The sequence below is a fragment of the Manis pentadactyla genome, chromosome 8, assembly GCF_030020395.1.
Source record: "Manis pentadactyla isolate mManPen7 chromosome 8, mManPen7.hap1, whole genome shotgun sequence".
Taxonomy (NCBI): Eukaryota; Metazoa; Chordata; class Mammalia; order Pholidota; family Manidae; genus Manis; species Manis pentadactyla.
In genome coordinates, this window is record NC_080026.1 from 135,706,118 (window position 1) to 135,730,404 (window position 24,287).

The following is a 24,287-nucleotide window of genomic DNA, read 5'->3' on the forward strand; positions in this document are numbered from 1 at the left end:
AGCCCACTTGGTAGAAGATTCTAGGGCAGTGCTTTCTGGGCGAGCAGTCTTCTCCAGCTCGCTGCTGCTCTGAAACTGCCTTCTCGTCGGTAGGAAAGGCCAGTCCTTCACTCTTAGGCTTCTGAGTGCAATTTTAAAGCTTCAACGTGCAAACCATTTCATGGTAAATGGAGTCGGAAATAATGAATTCAGCCACCCTGGGTGTCAAATATGTCCTAGAAAGTAGTGGAGTACTCGGCGGGCGAACGTGTCCGGTAGGGTGCCCCGTCCGGCACGTCTGTCGGCCCTCAGCGGATGCGCGCCCCGGGCGGATGGCGCTCGGGCTCCGAGGGGCTGACTCTCGCTTTCCGTTTCCAGTGGACCTCCTGGGCCTGCTCAAGTGGCGTTCGCACACCAGCCTGCTGCAGCAGAACCTGCGGCAGTTGATGAAGGTCGACGGTGGCGAAGTGGTGAAGGTAACCCGGACCCCAGGGACCCCGGGACGGTTTCCTTTGGCTTTGTCTCCCATGTGTGCTCACAGGCACAGGCTCTGCCTGCAGACGTGTTGGGGTTTTGTTTATAACCCCTTTACCAAGTAGTTCCTTTTGCGTATCGACATACACCTCTAAGTGGCCAGGATCCTCCTGGGATTCTGGTCTGGCTTCACCGCGATGCACTTTGGCATCAACCCAGGCTTGGGTGCCGGTTCCTCTGCAGTCACTTCTTGGTTAAGTGGCCTCTTTAAGACTCACTTTGTCCTGCTGTAAAGTGGAGGTAACAGCGACGCCTTCTCGTAGGTTCTGTCATGAGATGCGGCGTCTGCCTGGACCTGGCACCCGCTCAGAAAGGGTTAGGTCTTGCTGTTATGACCTTCATCATCATTACTACCTTCGCCCACAGCTCACCTAGAACTTCCATAACTGACCTGCAGAGCTACGCGGGGTGTCGGGAAGATCACAGTGCCGAGTCTTGTCTTGGCCATTTTCTTCCCACTCAGTCTTGGGCTCCTTTCTTAGCCTCACACATAGCAGGCTCTGGAGAAAGGTCAGGTGCCCTCTCAAGTCTTTATCTGTCATGTAGGACAGTTAGACAAGCGTGATTAGTGATTCTTTACTTGACAATTGTTGGTACTTCTGTAAATTTCTACAGTGTTAGGCTGTTCTTGCCTCAGTGGCTCTAGAGACTGTTGCTCGGATGGAAGCAGAGGCACGTTCGTCTCCAGGGTGCTCCGTCTTGACTGGTGGGCGATGAGCTGGGCCCCACTGGTGGTTTCCTGAGTGAGATCTCTGCAGCCGGGTCTCTCTATTACTGTCTGATGTCCCCCTCCATGAGAGGTGCTTGCAGAAGGAGACAACCTTATCTCTGTAAAAATTAATTACTAAAAATGGCCTTAATTAAATGGCAGTGTGGTTAGCTTCAGTACAAATTAATGTGGTTTCACCACTTTTCTACATTCATTGTATAACCATTCAAACATATCCTTTCTAATCTTCCAATTTTTAATGATCTTTTTAGGTTCTTGTCTGCTACCTCTGGCTTGGACAATGTTAATTGCATTTCAAACTTTCCTGAGTTCTGTAAATTCCTGGATTCAAATGGGAACTGGATGAATGAGTTAACATAATTTTAGAAGACACACAATTAATGGAATTTTGTCCTTTTCCATTTGTAAGTCCTTGCATTGTTTCTACAATTAGTTAAGTTTCGTTGACTTGCTGTCACACCTAACCAGGGAAAATCTAGAACCAGCTCGTCTTGTTCTATTACCATCTAATCTATTACCAGGTCCGATAGTTCCTCCCTGGCAGTGTCTTTCCCTTCTCCCGGCTCACACCTGTTACCCTGGCACCATGCTGACCCAGAGGACCTGTCTGTGTCTTGTCTGCTCTATCTGGCTGCTCTTCCCTGTTGCCAGCGCAGCCTGACTCGCTGCTGGCCTGCAGAGGTAACTGGACTGGCGTAAGGCCATGTGGCTGTTAATGGGGCCAGGGCTGGAGGGATCCCCAGCCTGCCTGGAGCTCCGCTTCCTCTACTGAAGGACACCAGTAGACTGGGGGTTTATTCCATTTATTCAAGGCCCTCCATCTGTATGACTGACTGTACCTGGTAATAAGAGATGACATTGCTGGATAGGTTGAGGAAAGGATCTGCTTATTTAATAAGAGCTACAGTTCCCCATTTTGGTGGTAAATGAACATAGTGCTGTGGGTCCTCCAGTCTCAGTGGGAGGGTAGGTGTTGCCAGCAGCCCCCTAGGCGTGGCCTCAGGATGCCGCCTCCCTGAACCACCGCACCTCTGCCCTCACGGCTCTGCGCTGCTGACCGTGTCCCTTGTCTGGGTAGGGCGGCAGGGGACTTTGCATGAGCCTGGTACCCGGGGAGTCTGTTGGCAGTAACGTTGGGCTGTTAGCAGATGGTATGAAGTTTTGACCTTTGCAGAGACAGTAGTCTGAAAATGGTGAGAACGCTACACAAGCAGTGTGGCCGTGTCCCTGTGTTCACGGGGTTGATGAAGCCCTTGGTGCCCAGACCGGCATGCCTCTGGGTCAGGCAGTGTTATTCCCCTGTCTTCCGTATGTGACACATAAAGTAGGTACTGGGTGGCACAGGGGACCGTAATGAAGATTTTAAGCATTTGTGGGTCTTGGGTCTCTTCCTGGGTCTGGAGCACATTCTCCCTTCTGAGGGACAGCTGGGGGCACTGAATTTGGGGCTGTTGCCCAGCTTCACAGCACAAGGGGGCCAGTGGGGTGAGCACTGGTGTGGGGCAGGTCCCTGGTGTGGTTCCTCAGTCTGAGGCTCTAACCAGCTGAGACCTGTGGGGACCAGGAGGCCCCTGGGGTCCCACGCACAGGCGGAACTGTCTAGGGAGATGGCGACCAGGCAGCTCAGCCAGCCGTCTTGTGGACAACCTTGCTGTGGGGACCATCTCGCATATTCTTTTCTGGTTTTAGTAACAGCTTCATTGAGATGGAATTCACGTACCATAAAATTCACCCTGTTAGTCTGTACAAATGAATGGATTTTTAGTGTATTCTCAGAGTTATGCAACCACCCCCCTGTCTTGTTTCAGAACATCTCATCACTGTAAAAAGAACCCCCATACCTGTTCAGCCATTTCCTTTTCTCCCTGCACCATGAATCTACCCTCTGTCTCTATGGATTTGACCGTGCTGGATTATTTTATGTAAATTGAATTATACAATATATGGTCTTTTGTGACTGGCCTCTTCCAGTTGGTATGGTGCTTTCAAAGCATGTGATGGCATGTATCAGAACTGCATTCCTTTTTGTGGCTGAATAATAAATATTCCGTTGTGTGGCTGTGCCACAGTTTGTGTATCCATTCATCAGCTGATGGACATTTGGGTTGTTTCCACATTTTGACATTTATGAATAAAGCTTCTGTGAATATTTGTGTACATGTTTTTTTTTAGATAATTATTTTTTATTGAAGGGTAGTTGACACACAGTATTACATTACATTAGTTTCAAGTGTACAACACAGTGATAAAATATTTATATACATAATTCTAGGTTCCAGCTATCACCCTATCAAGCTGTTACAATATCTTGACTATATTCCTTATGCTATACATTACATCCCGGTTACTTATTTATTTTACCATTGGAAGTCTGTCCTTTTTTTTTTTTTTTTTTTTTTTTTTTGTGAGGGCATCTCTCATATTTATTGATCAAATGGTTGTTATGTGTACATGTTTTTTGTGGTTGGCATATTTTTCATTCTTCTGGACGTATATAAGAATGTGATTATTGAGGCACGTGGTCAGTCTGTGTTTTAACTCTTTGAGGAATTGTCAAGCTGTCTCCCAAAGCTGTCGCCCCATTTTACATTTCTACGAGTAATGTGGAAGGGCTCTAATTTCTCTACACCCTTTCCCATAGTTACTATTGCTCATCTTTTTTTTTTTTTTTTTTTTTAATAATTATTTTTTATTGAAGGGTAGTTGACACACAGTATTACATTACATGAGTTTCAAGTGTACAACACAGTGGTAGAACATTTATATACATAATTCTAGGTTCCAGCTATCACCCTACCAGGCTGTTACAATATCTTGACTATATTCCTTATGCTATACCTTACATCCCGGTTACTAATTTATTTTACCATTGGAAGTCTGTCCTTTTTTTTTTTTTTTTTTTTTTTTGTGAGGGCATCTCTCATATTTATTGATCAAATGGTTGTTAACGACAATAAAATTCTGTATAGGGGAGTCAATGCTCAATGCACAATCATTATTCCACCCCAAGCCTAATTTTTGTCAGTCTCCAATCTTCTGAGGCATAACAAACAAGTTTTTACATGTAGAACAAATTCTTACATAATGAATAAGTTACATAGTGAACAGTACAAGGGCAGTCATCACAGAAACTTTCGGTTTTGCTCATGCATTATGAACTATAAACAGTCAGTTCAAATATGAATACTCATTTGGTTTTTATACTTGATTTATATGTGGATACCACATTTCTCTCTTTATTATTATTATTTTTAATAAAATGCTGAAGTGGTAGGTAGATACAAGATAAAGGTAGAAAATATAGTTTAGTGTTGTAAGAGAGCACATGTAGATGATCAGGTGTGTGCCTGTAGACTATGTGTTAATCCAAGCTAGACCAGGGCAATAAAACATCCACGTATGCAGAAGATTTCTCTCAGAACGGGGGGGTGAGGTTCTAAGCCTCACCTCTGTTGATCCCCAATTTCTCACCTGATGGCCCCCCTGCGACTGTGCCTGTCTTAGGTTGTTCCTCCCTTGAGGAATCTTACCCGTCTCTGGCTAACCAGTCATCTTCCGGGGCCATACAGGGAAATGTGAAGTTGGTGAGTGAGAGAGAAGCCTTATTGTTTGAAAAAGTTAGCTTTTTACTTCTTTGCATATTTATGCCCTGTGGCTTCTATGCCCATCATTTGTCTTGAGGTATCTTTACCACTTGGAAGAATTATGATACTCGGTAAATTTGATATGAGGCACGAATTCTATTTAAGGGTTGTAATTAGGAAGGAAGAAGAAAAGCTATAGAAGTAGCAGGCGGAAGAAAACATGGGAAGATTGATTATTTCTTTGATATATCTTCTTGTAGAGTAACTTCAGCATGTATAGGTTTTAAGCTACTACTTAAATTGCACACACACATTAACATAATAGGAGTATAGTTACATAACCAAAGCATATCTGTAATTACTAGCCATCTGCAGTGAAACCAAGAAAACCAGTTAGGCACCTTAGGCATTTGTGAAAACTTATCTATGATATGGTGGATATTGTCCAAATGAACTTGAACAGTCTGAGAGAAATCAGACAAATTAAAACAACCCATTCCTGGGGACTGTTCACATGCCATATGTTCTTTTAACAATAAATAGTTTGTAGTTGTAAGACTTTGGAGCGCTACAATTTGCACTTCTCCAAATTCTTGGTTGAGTTCCAACAGTATAGATCCAGTCCAATTTTGTTGTTTTACTGTATGTACAGGCCAGCTTAGATATCTCCTTCCTCATTCCCATGGCAAGTCCAGGAACTGGTGGGATGAGTGCATCTACAGCTGTAGCAGTGCGTGGATCTTTGTTGGGGTTTTTTGATGATCATCTTCTGGCATGAGTCTTCCAGAGAGTGCAGATGTTGGAAGTTCTTTTTCATATCGTATCTTAGTTCATTTTCGGGGTAGCCCAATTAGGCTTTGATCCTCTGTATAAACACAAACAGACCCTTTGCCTACACTTTTATATGCCCTTTATACCCTTGTGTAGAACTCGTTGGAGGTTACCACACAGGAACTGCCCTTTTTTTTTTTTTTTTTTTGCTATCACTAATGTACACTTACATGACGAATATTATGTTTACTAGGCTCTCCCCTATACCAGGTCTCCCCTATAAACCCCTTTACAGTCACTGTCCATCAGCATAGCAAAATGTTGTAGAATCACTACTTGCCTTCTCTGTGTTGTACAGCCCTCCCTTTTCTCCTACCCCCCCATGCATGTTAATCTTAATACCCCCCCCTTTTCCCTCCCTACCCACCCATCCTCCCCAGTCCCTTTCCCTTTGGTACCTGTTAGTCCATTCTTGAGTTCTGTGATTCTGCTGCTGTTTTGTTCCTTCAGTTTTTCCTTTGTTCTTATATTCCACAGATAAGTGAAATCATTTGGTATTTCTCTTTCTCCGCTTGGCTTGTTTCACTGAGCATAATACCCTCCAGCTCCATCCATGTTGCTGCAAATGATTGGATTTGCCCTTTTCTTATAGCTGAGTAGTATTCCATTGTGTATATGTACCACATCTTCTTTATCCATTCATCTATTGATGGACATTTAGGTTGCTTCCAATTCTTGGCTATTGTAAATAGTGCTGCAATAAACATAGGGGTGCATCTGTCTTTCTCAAACTTGATTGCTGCATTCTTAGGGTAAATTCCTAGGAGTGGAATTCCTGGGTCAAATGGTAAGTCTGTTTTGAGCATTTTGATGTACCTCCATACTGCTTTCCACAATGGTTGAACTAACTTACATTCCCACCAGCAGTGTAGGAGGGTTCCCCTTTCTCCACAGCCTCGCCAACATTTGTTGTTGTTTGTCTTTTGGATGGCAGCCATCCTTACTGGTGTGAGGTGATACCTCATTGTAGTTTTAATTTGCATTTCTCTGATAATTAGCGATGTGGAGCATCTTTTCATGTGTCTGTTGGCCATCTGTATTTCTTTTTTGGAGAACTGTCTGTTCAGTTCCTCTGCCCATTTTTTAATTGGGTTATTTGTTTTTTGTTTGTTGAGGCGTGAGAGCTCCTTATATATTCTGGACGTCAAGCCTTTATCGGATGTGTCATTTTCAAATATATTCTCCCATACTGTAGGGATCCTTCTTGTTCTATTGATGGTGTCTTTTGCTGTACAGAAGCTTTTCAGCTTAATATAGTCCCACTTACTCATTTTTGCTGTTGTTTTCCTTGCCCGGGGAGATATGTTCAAGAAGAGGTCACTCATGTTTATGTCTAAGAGGTTTTCGCCTATGTTTTCTTCCAAGAGTTTAATGGTTTCATGGCTTACATTCAGGTCTTTGATCCATTTTGAGTTTACCTTTGTATATGGGGTTAGACAATGGTCCAGTTTCATTCTCCTACATGTAGCTGTCCAGTTTTGCCAGCACCACCTGTTGAAGAGACTGTCATTTCGCCATTGTATGTCCATGGCTCCTTTATCAAATATTAATTGACCATATATGTCTGGGTTAATGTCTGGATTCTCTAGTCTGTTCCATTGGTCTGTGGCTCTGCTCTTGTGCCAGTACCAAATTGTCTTGATTACTATGGCTTTATAGTAGAGCTTGAAGTTGGGGAGTGAGATCCCCCCTACTTTATTCTTCTTTCTCAGGATTGCTTTGGCTATTCGGGGTCTTTGGTGTTTCCATATGAATTTTTGAATTATTTGTTCCAGTTCATTGAAGAATGTTGCTGGTAGTTTCATAGGGATTGCATCAAATCTGTATATTGCTTTGGGCAGGATGGCCATTTTAACGATATTAATTCTTCCTAGCCACGAGCATGGGATGAGTTTCCATCTGTTAGTGTCCCCTTTAATTTCTCTTAAGAGTGACTTGTAGTTTTCAGAGTATAAGTCTTTCACTTCTTTGGTTAGGTTTATTCCTAAGTATTTTATTTTTTTTGATGCAATTGTGAATGGAGTTGTTTTCCTGATTTCTCTCTCTGTTGGTTCATTGTTAGTATATAGGAAAGCCACAGATTTCTGTGTGTTGATTTTGTATCCTGCAACTTTGCTGTATTCCGATATCAGTTCTAGTAGTTTTGGGGTGGAGTCTTTAGGGTTTTTTATGTACAGTATCATGTCATCTGCAAATAGTGACAGTTTAACTTCTTCTTTACCAATCTGGATTCCTTGTATTTCTTTATTTTGTCTGATTGCCGTGGCTAGGACCTCCAGTACTATGTTAAATAACAGTGGAGAGAGTGGGCATCCCTGTCTAGTTCCCGATCTCAGAGGAAATGCTTTCAGCTTCTCGCTGTTCAATATAATGTTGGCTGTGGGTTTATCATAGATGGCCTTTATTACGTTGAGGTACTTGCCCTCTATTCCCATTTTGCTGAGAGTTTTTAACATGAATGGATGTTGAACTTTGTCAAATGCTTTTTCAGCATCTATGGAGATGATCATGTGGTTTTTGTCTTTCTTTTTGTTGATGTGGTGGATGATGTTGATGGACTTTCGAATGTTGTACCATCCTTGCATCCCTGGAATGAATCCCACTTGGTCATGGTGTATGATCCTTTTGATGTATTTTTGAATTCGGTTTGCTAATATTTTGTTGAGTATTTTTGCATCTACGTTCATCAGGGATATTGGTCTGTAGTTTTCTTTTTTGGTGGGGTCTTTGCCTGGTTTTGGTATTAGGGTGATGTTAGCTTCATAGAATGAGTTTGGGAGTATCCCCTCCTCCTCTATTTTTTGGAAAACTTTAAGGAGAATGGGTATTATGTCTTCCCTGTATGTCTGATAAAATTCCGAGGTAAATCCATCTGGCCCGGGGGTTTTGTTCTTTGGTAGTTTTTTGATTACCTCTTCAATTTCGTTGCTGGTAATTGGTCTGTTTAGATTTTCTGTTTCTTCCTGGGTCAATCTTGGAAGGTTATATTTTTCTAGGAAGTTGTCCATTTCTCCTAGGTTTCCCAGCTTGTTGGCATATAGGTTTTCATAGTATTATTCAATAATTCTTTGCATTTCCGTGGGGTCCGTCGTGATTTTTCTTTTCTCGTTTCTGATACTGTTGATTTGTGTTGATTCTCTTTTCTTCTTAATAAGTCTGGCTAGAGGCTTATCTATTTTGTTTATTTTCTCGAAGAACCAGCTCTTGGTTTCATTGATTTTTGCTATTGTTTTATTCTTCTCAATTTTATTTATTTCTTCTCTGATCTTTATTATGTCCCTCCTTCTGCTGACCTTAGGCCTCATCTGTTCTTCTTTTTCCAATTTCGATAATTGTGACATTAGACCCTTCATTTGGGATTGCTCTTCCTTTTTTAAATATGCTTGGATTGCTATATACTTTCCTCTTAAGACTGCTTTTGCTGTGTCCCACAGAAGTTGGGGCTTAGTGTTGTTGTTGTCATTTGTTTCCATATATTGCTGGATCTCCATTTTGATTTGGTCATTGATCCATTGATTATTTAGGAGCGTGTTGTTAAGCCTCCATGTGTTTGTGAGCCTCTTTGCTTTCTTTGTACAGTTTATTTCTAGTTTTATGCCTTTGTGGTCTGAAAAGTTGGTTGGTAGGATTTCAATCTTTTGGAATTTTCTGAGGCTCTTTTTGTGGCCTAGTATGTGGTCTATTCTGGAGAATGTTCCATGTGCACTTGAGAAGAATGTATATCCCGCTGCTTTTGGATGTAGAGTTCTATAGATGTCTATTAGGTCCATCTGCTCTACTGTGTTGTTCAGTGCTTCCGTGTCCTTACTTATTTTCTGCCCAGTGGATCTATCCTTTGGGGTGAGTGGTGTGTTGAAGTCTCCTAGAATGAATGCATTGCAGTCTATATCCCCCTTTAGTTCTGTTAGTATTTGTTTCACATATGCTGGTGCTCCTGTGTTGGGTGCATATATATTTAGAATGGTTATATCCTCTTGTTTGACTGAGCCCTTTATCATTATGTAGTGTCCTTCTTTATCTCTTGTTACTTTCTTTGTTTTGAAGTCTATTTTGTCTGATATTAGTACTGCAACCCCTGCTTTCTTCTCACTGTTGTTTGCTTGAAATATGTTTTTCCATCCCTTGACTTTTAGTCTGTACATGTCTTTGGGTTTGAGGTGAGTTTCTTGTAAGCAGCATATAGATGGGTCTTGCTTTTTTATCCATTCTGTTACTCTGTGTCTTTTGATTGGTGCATTCAACCCATTAACATTTAGGGTGACTATTGAAAGATATGTACTTATTGCCATTGCAGGCTTTAAATTCGTGGTTACCAAAGGTTCAAGGTTAGCCTCTTTAGTATCTTACTGCCTAACTTAGCTCGCTTATTGAGCTGTTATATACACTGTCTGGAGATTCTTTTCTTCTCTCCCTTCTTGTTCCTCCTCCTCGATTCTTCATATGTTGGGTGTTTTGTGCTGTGCTCTTTCTAGGAGTGCTCCCATCTAGAGCAGTCCCTGTAAGATGTTCTGTAGAGGTGGTTTGTGGAAAGCAAATTCCCTCAGCTTTTGTTTGTCTGGGAATTGTTTAATCCCACCGTCATATTTGAATGATAGTCGTGCTGGATACAGTATCCTTGGTTCAAGGCCCTTCTGTTTCATTGTATTAAATATATCATGCCATTCTCTTCTGGCCTGTAGGGTTTCTGTTGAGAAATCTGACGTTAGCCTGATGGGTTTCCCTTTATAGGTGACCTTTTTCTCTCTAGCTGCCTTTAACACTCTTTCCTTGTCCTTGATCTTTGCCATTTTAATTATTATGTGTCTTGGTGTTGCCCTTCTTGGATCCTTTCTGTTGGGGGTTCTGTGTATTTCCGTGGTCTGTTCGATTACTTCCTCCCCCAGTGTGGGGAAGTTTTCAGCAATTATTTCTTCTAAGATACTTTCCATCTCTTTGCCTCTCTCTTCTTCTTCTGGGACCCCTATAATACGGATATTGCTCCTTTTAGATTGGTCACACAGTTCTCTTAATATTGTTTCATTCCTGGAGATCCTTTTGTCTCTCTCTATGTCAGCTTCTATGCGTTCCTGTTCTCTGATTTCAATTCCATCAATGGCCTCTTGCATTCTATCCATTCTGCTTATAAACCCTTCCAGAGTTTGTTTCATTTCTGCGATCTCCTTTCTGGCATCTGTGATCTCTTTCCGGACTTCATCCCATTTTTCTTGCGTATTTCTCTGCATCTCTGTCAGCATGTTTATGATTCTTATTTTGAATTCTTTGTCGGGAAGACTGGTTAGGTCTGTCTCCTTCTCTGGTGTTGTCTCTGTGATCTTTGTCTGCCTGTAGCTTTGCCTTTTCATGGTGATAGGAATAGTCTGCAGAACTGGGACGAGTGACGGCTGGAAGGACTTCCTTTCTTGTTGGTTTGTGGCTCTCCTCTCCTGGGAGAACAGCGGCCTCTAGTGGCTTGTGCTGCGCAGCTGCGCGCAGACAGGGTTTCTGCTTCCTGCCCGGCTGCTATGGAGTTAATCTCCGCTGTTGCTGTGGGCGTGGCCTGGCTCGGGCAGCTACTCCAAAATGGTGGAGTCGCGTTGGAGCAGGGGCTGCTGGGAGGCTATTTATCTCCGTAAGGGGCCTCCCTGCTCCCTGCAGCCCAGGGGTTAGGGTGCCCAGAGATCCCGGATTCCCTACCTCTGGATTAAGTGACCCGCCCTGCCCCTTTAAGACTTCCAAAAAGCACCCGCCAAAACAAAACAACGACCACAAAAAAAAAACAAGAAAAAAAATTTTTTTTAATTAAAAAAAAAAAAAAATTTTTTTTAATTAAAAAAAAAAAAAAAAGGTGGTCGTTCGTTTTTCTTTATTCTCCGGTGCCAGCCTCAGGCCTCTGCTCACCGGTCTTTCTGCCCTGTTTCCCTAATATTGGGGTCCCTGTCCCTTTAAGACTTCCAAAAAGCGCTCGCCAAAACAAAGCAGCAAAAAAGCAAAAAAAAAAAAAAAAAATGGTCGCGCGCTTTTCTTATGCCCTCTGTCGCCCAGCCTCCAGTGCCTGCTCACTGTTCTTGCTGCCCTGTTTTCCCAGTATCGAGGGCCCTGCACTCTGGCCCGGATGGCTGGGGCTGGGTGTTCGGCAGCCCTGGGCTCCGTCTCCCTCCCGCTCTGCCTGCTCTTCTCCCGCCGGGAGCTGGGGGGAGGGGCGCTCGGCTCCCGCGGGGCCGGGGCTTGTATCTTACCCCCTTCACGAGGCGCTGGGTTCTCTCAGGTGCGGATGTGGTCTGGATATTGTCCTGTGTCCTCTGGTCTTTATTCTGGGAAGGGTTGTCTTTGTTATATTTTCATAGATATATGTTGTTTTGGGAGGAGATTTCCGCTGCTCTACTCACGCCGCCATCTTCCGCCCCCCTATTGCTCATCTTTTTGATGACAGCCATCACCGTGGGTGTCAAGTGCAATCTTGTGGTTTCAATTTGCATATTCCTAGTGACTAAGGATGATGTATCCATACTTTATTCCTTTTTTATGGCCAATTTTCTATTGTATGGCTTCTGCCTCTTCTTGAACTCCTCCACAAGTAGGGAACTCAACACTCCCAATGTAATCTGACAGTCCATCGTACCTTTCCTTTAGCGGAGAATGAGAATACAGTTTAAAGCCAATTTCTAGTGTGATACAACTTTGTAATCTCCTAATTTTTTATTTTCTTAGTTAAATTCATGATATTTTGTCATTCTATGTTCCAGTTCTTGTTTGGTGAGTTGTAGTAGGCTATAAAAGGAACTTCTAAATTACCCTTGAATAAAAAGTGCTTCCTGGCATTCTGCTGCGTAGTCCAGTTTCAGAATCACACACTCTTCTGTCCTTGGGCATCTGGGTCTGTAGAAGGTCTTGTGTTGTACTCGGCTCTTACCTGTCTCTGTGTGGCCTCTGCCTACTCGCTAGCTCAGGTCTTACCCTCGGACAGCAATGAATCAGTGAGATCCAGTCTTCTTGGAGTTGCTTTGATGGAACTTTGTCACCAGAAGGATGGAAGCCAGGAAAAGTGTTGGAAATGTCCTGTGGGAAATGTCCCCCACTTGACTCAGATGGATTTGTTCTGAATTCACTCATCTCACATTTTTGTCTTGTGCATTTCATGTCTGGGGAAAATCCTTGAAGTTAATAGCTTCATAAGTGGTGGCTGTTTGGAGTACTGCCAAGGTTATGGTGTTCTGTGCTGGGGAAAGGCGGGGCACGTTTCCTCTGTGTGTGATGTTCTGTGTCTCTGCAGTTCCTCCAGGACACCTTGGATGCCCTCTTCAACATCATGATGGAGAACTCCGAGAGCGAGACTTTTGATACATTAGTGTTTGATGCTCTGGTAAGAGGCCTTTACTTTTCATCTGCTTAGATACCAAGGTGAGCTTTCAGGCTGCAGCCTTTGAAGCTGGGGGAGGGGGACGCAGCACAGTAACCTTGAAGGTGTTCTCAGCTCTACATCCAATCAAAGCAGAAGAATCGAGGGTAGAAAGTTTCTTTCAGTATAATACTATGGTTAGCAAATGTAATTTCTAGGGTAAGAAGAGGTAAACTGACTGTCTGAAAATGGTACAGTTCATTGACTCTGCAGTGGAGCAGATGATTCAGTTGGGGTCTCCGAAATGGTTTGCATTATTTTGCTAATGGAAATTCTGATTAACTTAACAGGTATTTATCATTGGACTAATTGCTGATAGAAAATTTCAACATTTTAATCCTGTTTTAGAGACCTACATTAAGAAACACTTTAGTGCAACTTTAGCCTACACGTAAGTTTGTTATTGTAAAACAAATACTTCGTTATGTATGCTTGTTATGAAGTCTTTCCCATGTTTTGTCTATGATTGTGCATTTACCCCCTCAAACTCTGAATTTACTGGGATGATTTTTATTATTGTTTCCCCCTTAATAGACCTCAAAGTCTTGTCGAAAGAGATATGTGATAAATTACATGATACTCTGGAATAAATTATTGTTCTCCACACGTTCTGTATGTCTTAGAAATTTTCAGTGTAGATTTGATGAAACTGATAGATGGGTTCTGAGTGCCTGCCTGCACGCTGCTCAGCAGGCATTTGATGAATAAATAAATGGGTATATTCTTGTTTTGAGATCATTGGTTGTTGAGTGTGAAAAAAAATCAGTTTTGTACTTTCGAATATGTTTTTGCTCTTTAAAGAGTGCTTTCCCTTTTTTCCCAGAAACTTCAGCTGTATGTTACTGGGATTCTTACTGCCCACCCAGCTGTTCTTGATGTGCCCCCAGACCTACATACCCATCCGTGTGGGTCTAGTAAGGCACCAGAGGGAGTTCGTGACGCTTGGGCGGGAGGGGCGGCTCACCTGGCATTGACCAGCACCTTCCTGGAACCGGGCTACCTGGGCTTAAATTCCAGCTCTATTCCTTACGAGTTTAAGCTGCTTCACCTTTCTAGGCTTCAGCTTTCTCACCTGTAAAATGGGCAAGATTGTAGGGTTTCTTGGAGAATTTTCATGAGTTATTAACATGTCAAGGGCTTGAGATAATCCCTGGCACTTAGAAAGCACTAAGCAATTGTTAGGTTTCCTTATTATTAGAATGATTATAATGAGTTACTCTCTTGCTCACGGTGGGACTCCTTGACATTTATTTCAACTTTTAATTGTGTGAGTTGCAGTGAAAAGGGAAAGATTAAGATAATTTCTTTGAGAACATCCTACTTAGAATCATTAGGAATGATTCTCTTTAGCTCAGTAAAGTGAGTCGAAGCTCCCGTGCCTGTCTTGACTATACTGAGGTCAAAACCTGTTTTCCTTGCCTGTGCGCAGCTGTGAACTCGGGGTCAGAGGTCTGATGCCAGCCATCAGTGTTCATCAGCCCGGCCCTGGGTTCTTTCCTGTCCACCTGCCTGTTGACTGCAAGGCGGTGGGTGGGGCCACCAGCAGGGCAGAGAGCTGTTATGTCCTCGTGCACTCAGAACACGCTGCCACAGGTCCTTTGTGCTTGCACGCTAATATGTTTGTTTAAAACATTTTGTTCTCTGAGTGGAGATGCCCAGTTTGCCTACACTTTGCACACTTCTCTGCAGACAGTGGGGAGGGTGGATCCGAGCCTGGGTGGGGTTTTTGGAAGTGGCTCTTAGTGTCATCTTAGTGTAAACGTCTCTTAGTATGATCGCCAATATGTCACTTTCACAATTCTGCTTTTTTATCGAAACATGGTTCTTCTCAGACTAGATTTGATTTTGTACTCGAATTTCAGAAAATCAGAACAACGAGTAAGGTCACCACACTGCATTCCAGACCCCTTAGTTGGTTTCCCAGGCTGCCGGGCAGAGAACGTGGCATTTGTTCTCGTAGGTGGCAAAACGACAGTCGGGACATTCTTGGCAATGGGAGGAGCACAGTGCCATTTATCTGTAAGTTATGGTGGGTCTGCTTGAGAATCCTCATGCTCTCCTTCAGTCTCCGTGATCTGCTGAAGGGAAACTTTGGTTTTTGGAAAATAAGCATTCTTAACATGTTTGGATGAGCGAGCCACCCCAGCTGGGTCCTCTGCAGTGAATCTGAGTGTTTACCCCTTGAAATACCAGAGGGGATCACTGTGACTCACACAGTGTTGACCAAATCGCGGAGGTCTGTCTGGCACAGATGAAGCACGGGGCGCTCTCTGGTCTGGGGCAGGGCTGGTGCTAAGCGCCCTCCTGGAAGTCTCCCTCTGCCCCTCCGAGGTTAGACTCCCAGCCAGGTAGTCCCTTTACCTCTTCCCTTTGACAAATGTTGAGAGTTTTATCTTTCTTCACAAAGACCTCTAAGAGAATTAAAGACGACTACAGGCCCTGGGCATGACTATTTAGTGCTCCAGCCCTGAGACCATGTCCGTGGGTAGGGTGTTCACTGCCTGAAGCCTCATCCCGGTGGCCAGAGCTGGGGGCAAGTGAGACGAGAGGGGGCCTCAGCCTCGGGGACCGCCCTTCAGAGAACCAGCTGCACAGGCTCCTTTCTGGCTGCAGAGCCACCTTTCCTGGAGCTGGTTCGGCTCCCTCCCACTTCACTGGTGCTGCATTGATCTGGTCCGCCCCTCTTAGCTCGTGCCAAGGGGCTTGCTCTTTGCAGTTACAAGATGGCCTGGCTCATGTGGATATGGGATTTTGACTTCCAGATTTATTTTCTGGTTCTGGGTCATTTGAAAATCACTCCTTCTTCTTATTCTTTTGTCTGGTTAATCTATTGGAAGAATTCCTAAAATGTGTTCTATGAAATGTTTATTCTTTGGGATATCAGTAAGAAAAGGTATGTGGTCCAGTGAGTTTGGGAAAATAGGTTAAACCGAGCGAAGCAGGTTTCCTGCCAGTCCTTCAGATGTTCTTCTGTGTCCAGAGAAGCCCCGACAGACAGACATGGTGAGGCCTCCCTCCCAGCACGGGGGCGGCAGAGCCTGTGGGAAGAGGACCTTGCTGGCCTCACTTCTTCCAAACACACTTGCGGGAATGTCCCTCTGATGGTGTCAGGTTTCTTGACTAGAGTTCTTGCACCCTGATCAGTGCTAGTGAGGACTTTACGTCCAGTCACCCAAAAAACCGTTCATTGTGATTTATTAGGAAAATAGTTACTCTGAAGGCTGTTTTGAGGTCATCCGTAAATACCCAAAGTTAACAGTTGCTTTTACAAGTGTTGTATAATAAACTCAACTGATAATCTGTTGCCTGCTGGCTCATAACTTCCCTGAAAACACTGTCAGTACCCTCCCTAGCAGGCTGTTAGGAGCAGGATGCATATTTAACAGCCATAGTGCATTCTTGTTGACTACATGAAAGCTGCAGAGCAGAGAAGTCTGGTTAATGGGATAATCTCATTGGCTGTCATACCAATTGCACGTATGCTGCTAGTTTTGCAGAGCTTCTATACAGCCCAAAACACTAAACATGGGAACGATATTAAAGTTAACTTACTTGTTCTTCTGTGATTTGGAAGGCACTGCTTGAGGGTCATCCTTACTAGCAATGAACAACGGTTATCGGTTCATGGGACAGTAGTGGCAGATATTAGGTGTTTGGGCAGAATTAAAACTTGATTACTACGACTGCTGCCTCTTTCATTTGAAAATCATACATGTTCAGTGTAAAAAAAAAGAGCATAACAAATAGATATGGCAATAAAGAGAAAAACCCTTTTAATTTTGTTATTTAACATTGGGAAAGCTAGTTACCTACCTAGGCCCGGGTATCTTCATCTATAAATTAAGGATATTACTCTACTATGGGCTTCATCGTGTTGTTGTGAAGATTAAATTACACGATAGATTAAAATGCTTAGAGAAACATCTCAAACTTAGAAAGTGCTTGTTAAATGCTCAGTTATTTTATGCATCGCTTTTAATCTATTTAGAATACATGTTTACCAGTGCTCATAACCTGATAAATGTGAATCAAAATAGACTTAACCAACTGTGTATTTTCTGTCCAAGATACTATAATTTTCTGAACTTAATTAATTTGCGTTTCCATTCTGCACAGGAAGCTGACCAAAGTGTTAAGGAACTACGTGGACAATGCCGAGAAGCCGGGCGTCAGCGACCAGCTGTATAAGGCCATGAAAGCGTTGGAGTACATCTTCAAGTTCATCGTGCGCTCCCGGATACTGTTCAACCAGTAGGTGTCGGCGGTGCTGGCTCTCCTCGGCTTTCAGAAGTCCTTCCCTTCCTCCCTCTTTTCCTTCCTTCCCTTGCTCTCTAGCATGTCAGTGCCAGTCCTGAGGTGGTTGCCCCTCTCTTACTGAAACTGCCTCTGCGTAAGATTTTGAGTGTGAGTCCTGTTCCCGAGTCTGAAGTGTGTGTGTGTCGGGAAAGCATCGTCTACTGAAAGTGTTGCCAATCCTTCAAAGGTCATGCAGGGTGTACACCAAGGGTTCGGAAGTTCTTTTCAGTGTATCTTTCTATGGAAAAAAGCCCCAAAAGAACAAAATTAAGGGCAACACAAAAAGCCAGAACCAAGTCAGCTTGTCTTACTTGGGAAGACTGGGCGGCTTCCTCCGTCTCTTGCCTTCAACCAGAATAATGTTTATTGCTCGAGAGATCTGCAGACGAATTGCCACAAGGATGGACACTCACCTCATTTAGCTTAGTGACGAATTTTGTATACTATGTGGATGAATTTCTGAATTACTTTTGAACTTTCAAGCTCTTAATCTGCAGATTGAGAGCTGTGCTAAAATAAAAGCTTTCGATTGGTCCATCATATTTGCCTTTATGAATGAAGAAATGGGGAAAAGGCACAGGCAGAGGGGTGGGCATTGAAGCTCACTCACCCTGCCCTTTGTGCTGGGGACAGCTGCCCTGGGTGACCTACTTTGAGTGATGTGGGCTCATGTTGGTTATTCTAGGTTGATGTTCCTGTCGTGAGGTTCCAGTTCATCCACAGCCATGGAATTTAGAACCCCACGTCCCTTTGATTTAGAAGAGAACACAGGTCATTTTTTAAAAGCATAGCGCTCTTGAAACAAGAGCTGAAAATTGAACTAGTGTAGCCCCAAGTCCACACTTCCCTCTTTCCTCTTCGTGTTACCTTTGTTGACCCGAAGTGGCCTCCTCCAGAAGGGCCCATGGGGAAGGGAAGGTGTTCAAGATCCACTCTTGTAGGCAGCATGGTGCAAATAAAGCCAAAGAAACAGGTTAATGACTGTATGTAGACCTGTAAAAGTCACAAACAGAGTTAGTGCCCCCACTGGTCAGTGGTCACAGCCCCTGTGTTACTGGCTAAGGGTTAATTGTGCTGTGTGCACTGTAGGGGTCCCATGATTTAAATAACAGTCTCTGCCCTGCCATTTTTATGTACAAAGACCCATGGTTTGAGGCCATGATATTTTTATCCTTGACCGAGAAATCAAAGGCACACTCTTATTTTGCTTATAGGGATGGGCATGAATTTTGATGAGGACCAAAGCGTTCTCTTCTCTTACAGTTCAGAGCCGTGGACGGTTTTCTCACTGTCAGGTCTGAAAGACGACCAAATAAACTAGGTTTTGTTTTCCCCTTACTTTATTTATTTTTCAATAAAATTAATTCTGAGAAAATGAACTTCCTGGCAGCCTCTGTCTTGCTTTTATATTTTCCTCACTAATTTTAAATCTCTGATTACTCTCAACCAAAACCAAAGTGACAGGATTGACTGGAAAGCACAGAGCAGTCAAGGTCATATGGATTTTGTCATGTTTTCTTTGAAAGAATTTAAATCTTGTACACTTTGGGATCAATAGGACATTGAAGTAGGGGTTTAATGGTGTTCATCTTCCCGAACACACTGCTGACCCGCCTCCTCATTCAGAGATTAGTGATCAAAAGAAATGTGCTTGGTCATTGATGTGTTCCTGTTATTGCAGTAAACACCATACTCTTTTCTGAAATAATGCTGCTTAGGGGGCATTCAAGTGGACCAGTAGCAAAACGATCCCTCTTTGCATCTCCTTAATCTCTTTTAGTCTCAAAGTACAAATGGCATGAGGTCTTACGACCATGGTGAATGACCAGTATTGAGTTTGATTGATCTGACCAAGGTTAGGAATATGACTGGCTGTGTGTTATGGAAAAAACCAGCTTAATGTGGCTTCATCAGATGAGGTTCACTTGTTTTTTTCCCCATAGAGCGCAGAGCCCAGAGGAAGGGTCCACAGCTTCTGTATGTGGCCCCTGGAGTCCCATTGTCCTTGGCTCCTCTTATCTGTCTGTCCCACCATCTCTAGAGTCTATCCCTTTATCTCCTGGCCCCATGGTGGCTCCTGCAGGATTGCATTCCAGGCAACAGAGAGGAAGTGAGGGGCAAACAGCTCTTCCAGTTACTCTCCTTTAGAAAGGCCTCCCCCAGTCTCTACAGAGCGTCATGGGCTTTCCTCTCATTAGCCAGAACTATGTCACACGACCACCATAGATGTAAAGAAGGTGGAAGGGATCTTTAGAAGGGCCTGTTGACGCTTTAAACAAAACCAGAGTTCTTTTAGTGAAGTACTAAGGCAGAAATATATTGGATGGTGATGAACATTCTCTTCCTCATACTTTTAACCTAGAATTTCTGTTGCCTGACAGCTTAGAATGGCCCCAGCTTATTCCTGGTACTAAATCTACTTAATTAGGTTCCTGAGAGCCTTTCTTCCCCATTAGCTTGGGGGTCAGTCTCTGAGATTCTTGTCCCCATTATCTCCTTGGCTTTACATCATCGGAGCCCTCCGTCGTCCCCAGGCATGATTCAGTCCTACTGTTACGCAGAAATGGAGTGAAATCCTCAGCAGACGTTTGCCTGTGACCAAGGGAACTGATTTACATTTGATGTCCTCAGGAAGGCCTTTGTTTTGGAGCTTGGCAGCTTGAGGTTGGCACAGACCATGGCCCAGGGGCCTGGCCTTTGTCCTGGAGTGGCCCCAGCAGGAGCCAGGCCTGATCCAGAACTGAATGTCTTTGCCATGTAGCTTGTGTGTCACGAGCAGAGACCGCCCGGGACAAAAAGTACCAAGAGGCCAGAAGGCGAGCGGCAGCAGCTGCCAAAAGGCAGAGAGGCAGCTAAGCTTTCCGCAGCGTTGGCCAGGGCCTCCCTTACCTCCTCTAACCAAATACCGTAGTAAGCATGGCGATTTTGATATCCTGATCCTTTCCTCCCCTCCCTGGCTCCTTCCCACCTTGTCCCTTCCTTCTTCCATAAGCACTTAATGAGCTTTGGATCCCAGACTGTATCCCAGACTTTAAAAACTTATTGACCTTACTCTTTTCTGTAAACATTTTCTGAATGTGTGTCTTGGCTGCCTTCTTCGATTCTTGAGGGCAGAGAAGGATGTATGTTCCCTTCTGCAACTTAGAACACAGTTGCAGGCACATTGCATAATGGTAATACTTGTTACATTTAAATCTATTGTCTAAATAAAGCTGCACAGAAGATTCTATGGTAGGAAAGAAAAGCATGACGTTAAATCGTGGACAGATCTCCAACCTTACATCATGGACGGCTGGCATCCTGTCCCCCGCCTACTGCTCCTCTGTCCTACCATAACGTTTCAGTGGTTCATCTCTGCTATCGAAGGCATTACTTTTAGATGAAGTAGTATTCCTATTTTGTGTGGGCTGCTTAAGAAAAAGCAGTCCTGTGTGTCCTATGCTGATGCCTGGCATGTTTGATCCATAGCAAGTTCTAAGCAGCTGTCACGTGTAGTGTTTGCAGAGGTTGGGGAGAGAAAAACTAGGGTTCTCATTTTCTTACCTACAACACATTTATTGCCTTGGGAGAAAAACAATTGTGCTCACAGCTGGAATTGACAAGTGTGTTTTTCTTTTTGCAGTCGGAATAAACTTTTGAGGTCTTTTATTTTTCTTCTTTCGAAATGGTCTGCTGGGTTTTCTTATAATGTAGTAGCTTTGTAAAATTCCAGGATAATTGACAGTAATTATTCTTCCAGAGAACAAAGAGGTGAAACTTTGGAGATGAAGCTATTGAAGCTTATCGTTGTTACCCCACTATCTTTCTCACTCGGCAAATCCATACATTTTGTTGTTGTTTAGCAAGCTTATTTTGTTTTGAAATGAGAACAGCGGTTGTAAAACTCTGGCCCAAAGACATTTAGTTCTAGGGAACCCATGGAAAGATTCCTGACAGCCAGGGGCACTTCTCTGCTGGTTTTTGTTTGTGTTTTCTGTGTGGGTGAATCACATTAACTAGAAAACCCGGGACGCAGACACGTCCTGCATCAGGCCCTCTCCATCCAGTGACTGCGGCTTGTTCTCTCTGTGCTCCTGCTCCGTCTTTCCTGGTGCTTGTGGGCCGTTGCCTGTTGTCTGGTATTAGCTTTGTGAATAATTACTTACCGATCGCGAAAAAGTTGTTGGCAGATATGCCATTTTGCTATCATTTCCTGGGTTACAAAAGCAGATTGTGGTTAATAGACAAAGATCTTGTCATTTTGTTAGTAAGGACTTACAGCATTTTCATGAGCAAGGAGTGATGACTAGGCTTATTCATCTGTTTATCTCCTGATAGCTCTCAGTTCTCTCTTTTCATCCCTCCCTCCACCTCAAGGCGGGTGACAAAAGTGATGCTTCTGGGTTTATTTTGACAAAACCGAGAGGTGAGCCTCAGGAGGCCTTCCTTTCGTTATAGAAAGATGCTTCAAAGGGGTTGCTATAAAATACTAACCATTTCTATGTTTTAAACATGTTGCCTGGCAGCAGAGAAACTAATAATTACATTTTCATTTCTGGGGATTCTGGGTAGAATTTTAAATGTAATAGGCTCGTTAATCATATCTTATAGATTTTGAAGTTGTTTTATGGGGGGCATACAGATTGAGAATTGTGATCTCTTTCTTGTGGATTTACTCAACGTGACAGTTTCCCTTTGTCTTTTGGTTAGTGTTGGCATGGAATATCTTTCCCATTCTTTCACTTGTAACCTCCCTGTGTCCTTAAATGTTTAAGATGTACCCCTTATACACTACATATAGCTATGTTCTTATTTCATTCAGTCTGAACATTCTTTTGAGTATTTAGTTTATTTGCATATAATGCAATTAATATATTGGGTTTATATCTACTAGTTTTCTTTTACCCATCTGTGTTGTGTTCCCCTTGGCCTCTTTTTTTTGCCTTTTTTTTGTAGCAATCAAAATTTTCTTTTTATCCCATTTTCTCCTCTCTTCACATGTTAAACATTCTTCTATTCTTTTAATGATTATCCTACAGATGATAATGTGCATGTTTGATTTATTACCGAGTAATTCAAATTACTGCTTCCGCCACTATCCTGGTAATGCTAGGTATGACCAGAGAAAGTCGAATGCTTTAACTTCACTGACTTCCTTTCCTTTTTTTGTATTATAATTGTCATGCATTTCAAATCTACATATGCTTTAAACCTCATAAAACATTACTATTATTATTTTGTACAGTTAGTACTCATTTAATATGTTTTATATTTATGACTGTTTTTTCATCTTGCAATTTCATGTTACTCTCTGGAGTCATTTTCATCCTGCTCAAAAACTCCCTGTAGAATTTGTTAATGTAAGTCTACTACAAGTTTCGTCTGTAGGAAAATCATTTATTTCATTGTTGTTTTGGAAGGCTAGTTTCATTTAATGTAGAATTCTGTATTGCCAGGTATTTTCTTCCCCTCGGATGTCATTCTGTGCTCTTTTGGGTTCCATCATTTCTGGTGAAAAGTCAGTTTTCAGACTTAATGTTATTAGAAGGTAATGCTGTTTTTTTTTTGTTTTTGTCTCTAGTTGCTTTTACAGTTTTTCTCTTTGTGGCTGTTAGTTTTACTCTGGGTTGCACAGGAATGCTTTGCTTTTTATTTATTCTACATTGGATTTTCAGAGTTTCTTGAATTTTGGAGTGATATCTGTTGATTTTGGCATTTCATCGCCATTATCCATTCTAATGCTGCATGTGATATATTTTATCTCCCAGTTTTTTCTGGGACTTCAGTGAAATATCTATTAGCCCTCTTCATTGGACCCTATGTATTTCTAACACTCTTCTGTATTTTTTTGTCTCATTGTTTATTTTCCTGTTGATTGTCTCCCATTTCACTAATTTCTTTTACTTTGTCTAATAATCTCAATTTGATCCATATAATTAACCCTTCATTTTAGATAATACATTTTTTAGGTTTAGAATTTTGATTTGATCCTTATTCATTTCTCTGCTGAAAATTCTCATTTTACCTTCCGTTTTCTCCATCCCTGTCTTTCACATTTCTGTCTTCTCCATCTTTTTCTCTGTTTTAAAGTATAATAATTGTGTTTATTTTGACATTCCTGTTAGCTGACTATGACATCTCGATGGCCTGTGGGTCTGTTGGCATTGTCTTCTTTTCCTCTTTTATGCAGCCATGTGATCTGTTCTTCCCCCTGTGTTTAGTAATTTTTGTCTGAATGCAGGATTGTGTATTAGTACAGTTGTGAAAGTCAGATGATGGGCTCTTCCTCCAGAGATGCTTCACCCTCTCTCCTTTGAGGTGCAGAAAGTGGGGTCGACCCCCTTACTCTACAGAAGCGGTACTGAACCAAGGCTGTGTGAAAGCCTCAGGCTCCCTTTGATTTGCCGCTGCTTCCGCAGGGTTTTGGTCCCTCTCCCTGGCATTTTCCAAACTCTATGCATGATCTCTGGAGGCTGATTACAAACCCCACTCTGCTTTGGTTTTCATTTTGGTTATTAGTCTCCCACCCTGTGCAGCTCCAGAAACTGGCAGATGTCCTGAGGGGGTGGATGACCACATGCTTGAAGCCTCCCCAGTTGCTTGCACCCCATGTGCCAAACGTTGTTGCATGTCACCTGCAAGCAGGAGTATGTGACTCCATACTTTTGATTGCTTGGTATGCCATCTAAGCAAACCTGTATTGAAAACTTTCACAGAACATACACAGGGTTGCAGTTTCCCATTTTAGACAGTGTTCTTGCTTTGTAGTGGAACTCATTTAAATATAAGATTGCCTCTAGGGTAATTAATTATCACTTAGTTGACAAAATTTTCCATTGTACACAAGTTTTTGAGTATGGTATACTTTTAATTAGGCAGAACACAAGTCTCCATTAATAAATATCTGCGTTGCAACATTGAAAAATGCAAATATATTGGTTTTTAGTAACAGCAACTTGAAGTAATAGATAATAATTTA

General features: G+C 42.7%; 1 protein-coding gene across 5 annotated transcripts in view; it reads left to right on the forward strand.

The window, feature by feature from the left end:
• Positions 1–24,287, forward strand: part of DOCK1 (dedicator of cytokinesis 1) — a 480,397-nt gene that overhangs the window by 108,304 nt on the left and 347,806 nt on the right. For all 5 annotated transcript variants that reach the window (XM_057506476.1, XM_036899031.2, XM_057506478.1 and 2 more), the window contains exons 19-22: positions 358–455; positions 12,908–12,997; positions 13,324–13,424; positions 17,150–17,284. In XM_057506476.1, coding sequence (XP_057362459.1) covers positions 358–455; positions 12,908–12,997; positions 13,324–13,424; positions 17,150–17,284 — 424 coding nt within the window. The remainder of the gene's footprint in view (positions 1–357; positions 456–12,907; positions 12,998–13,323; positions 13,425–17,149; positions 17,285–24,287) is intronic.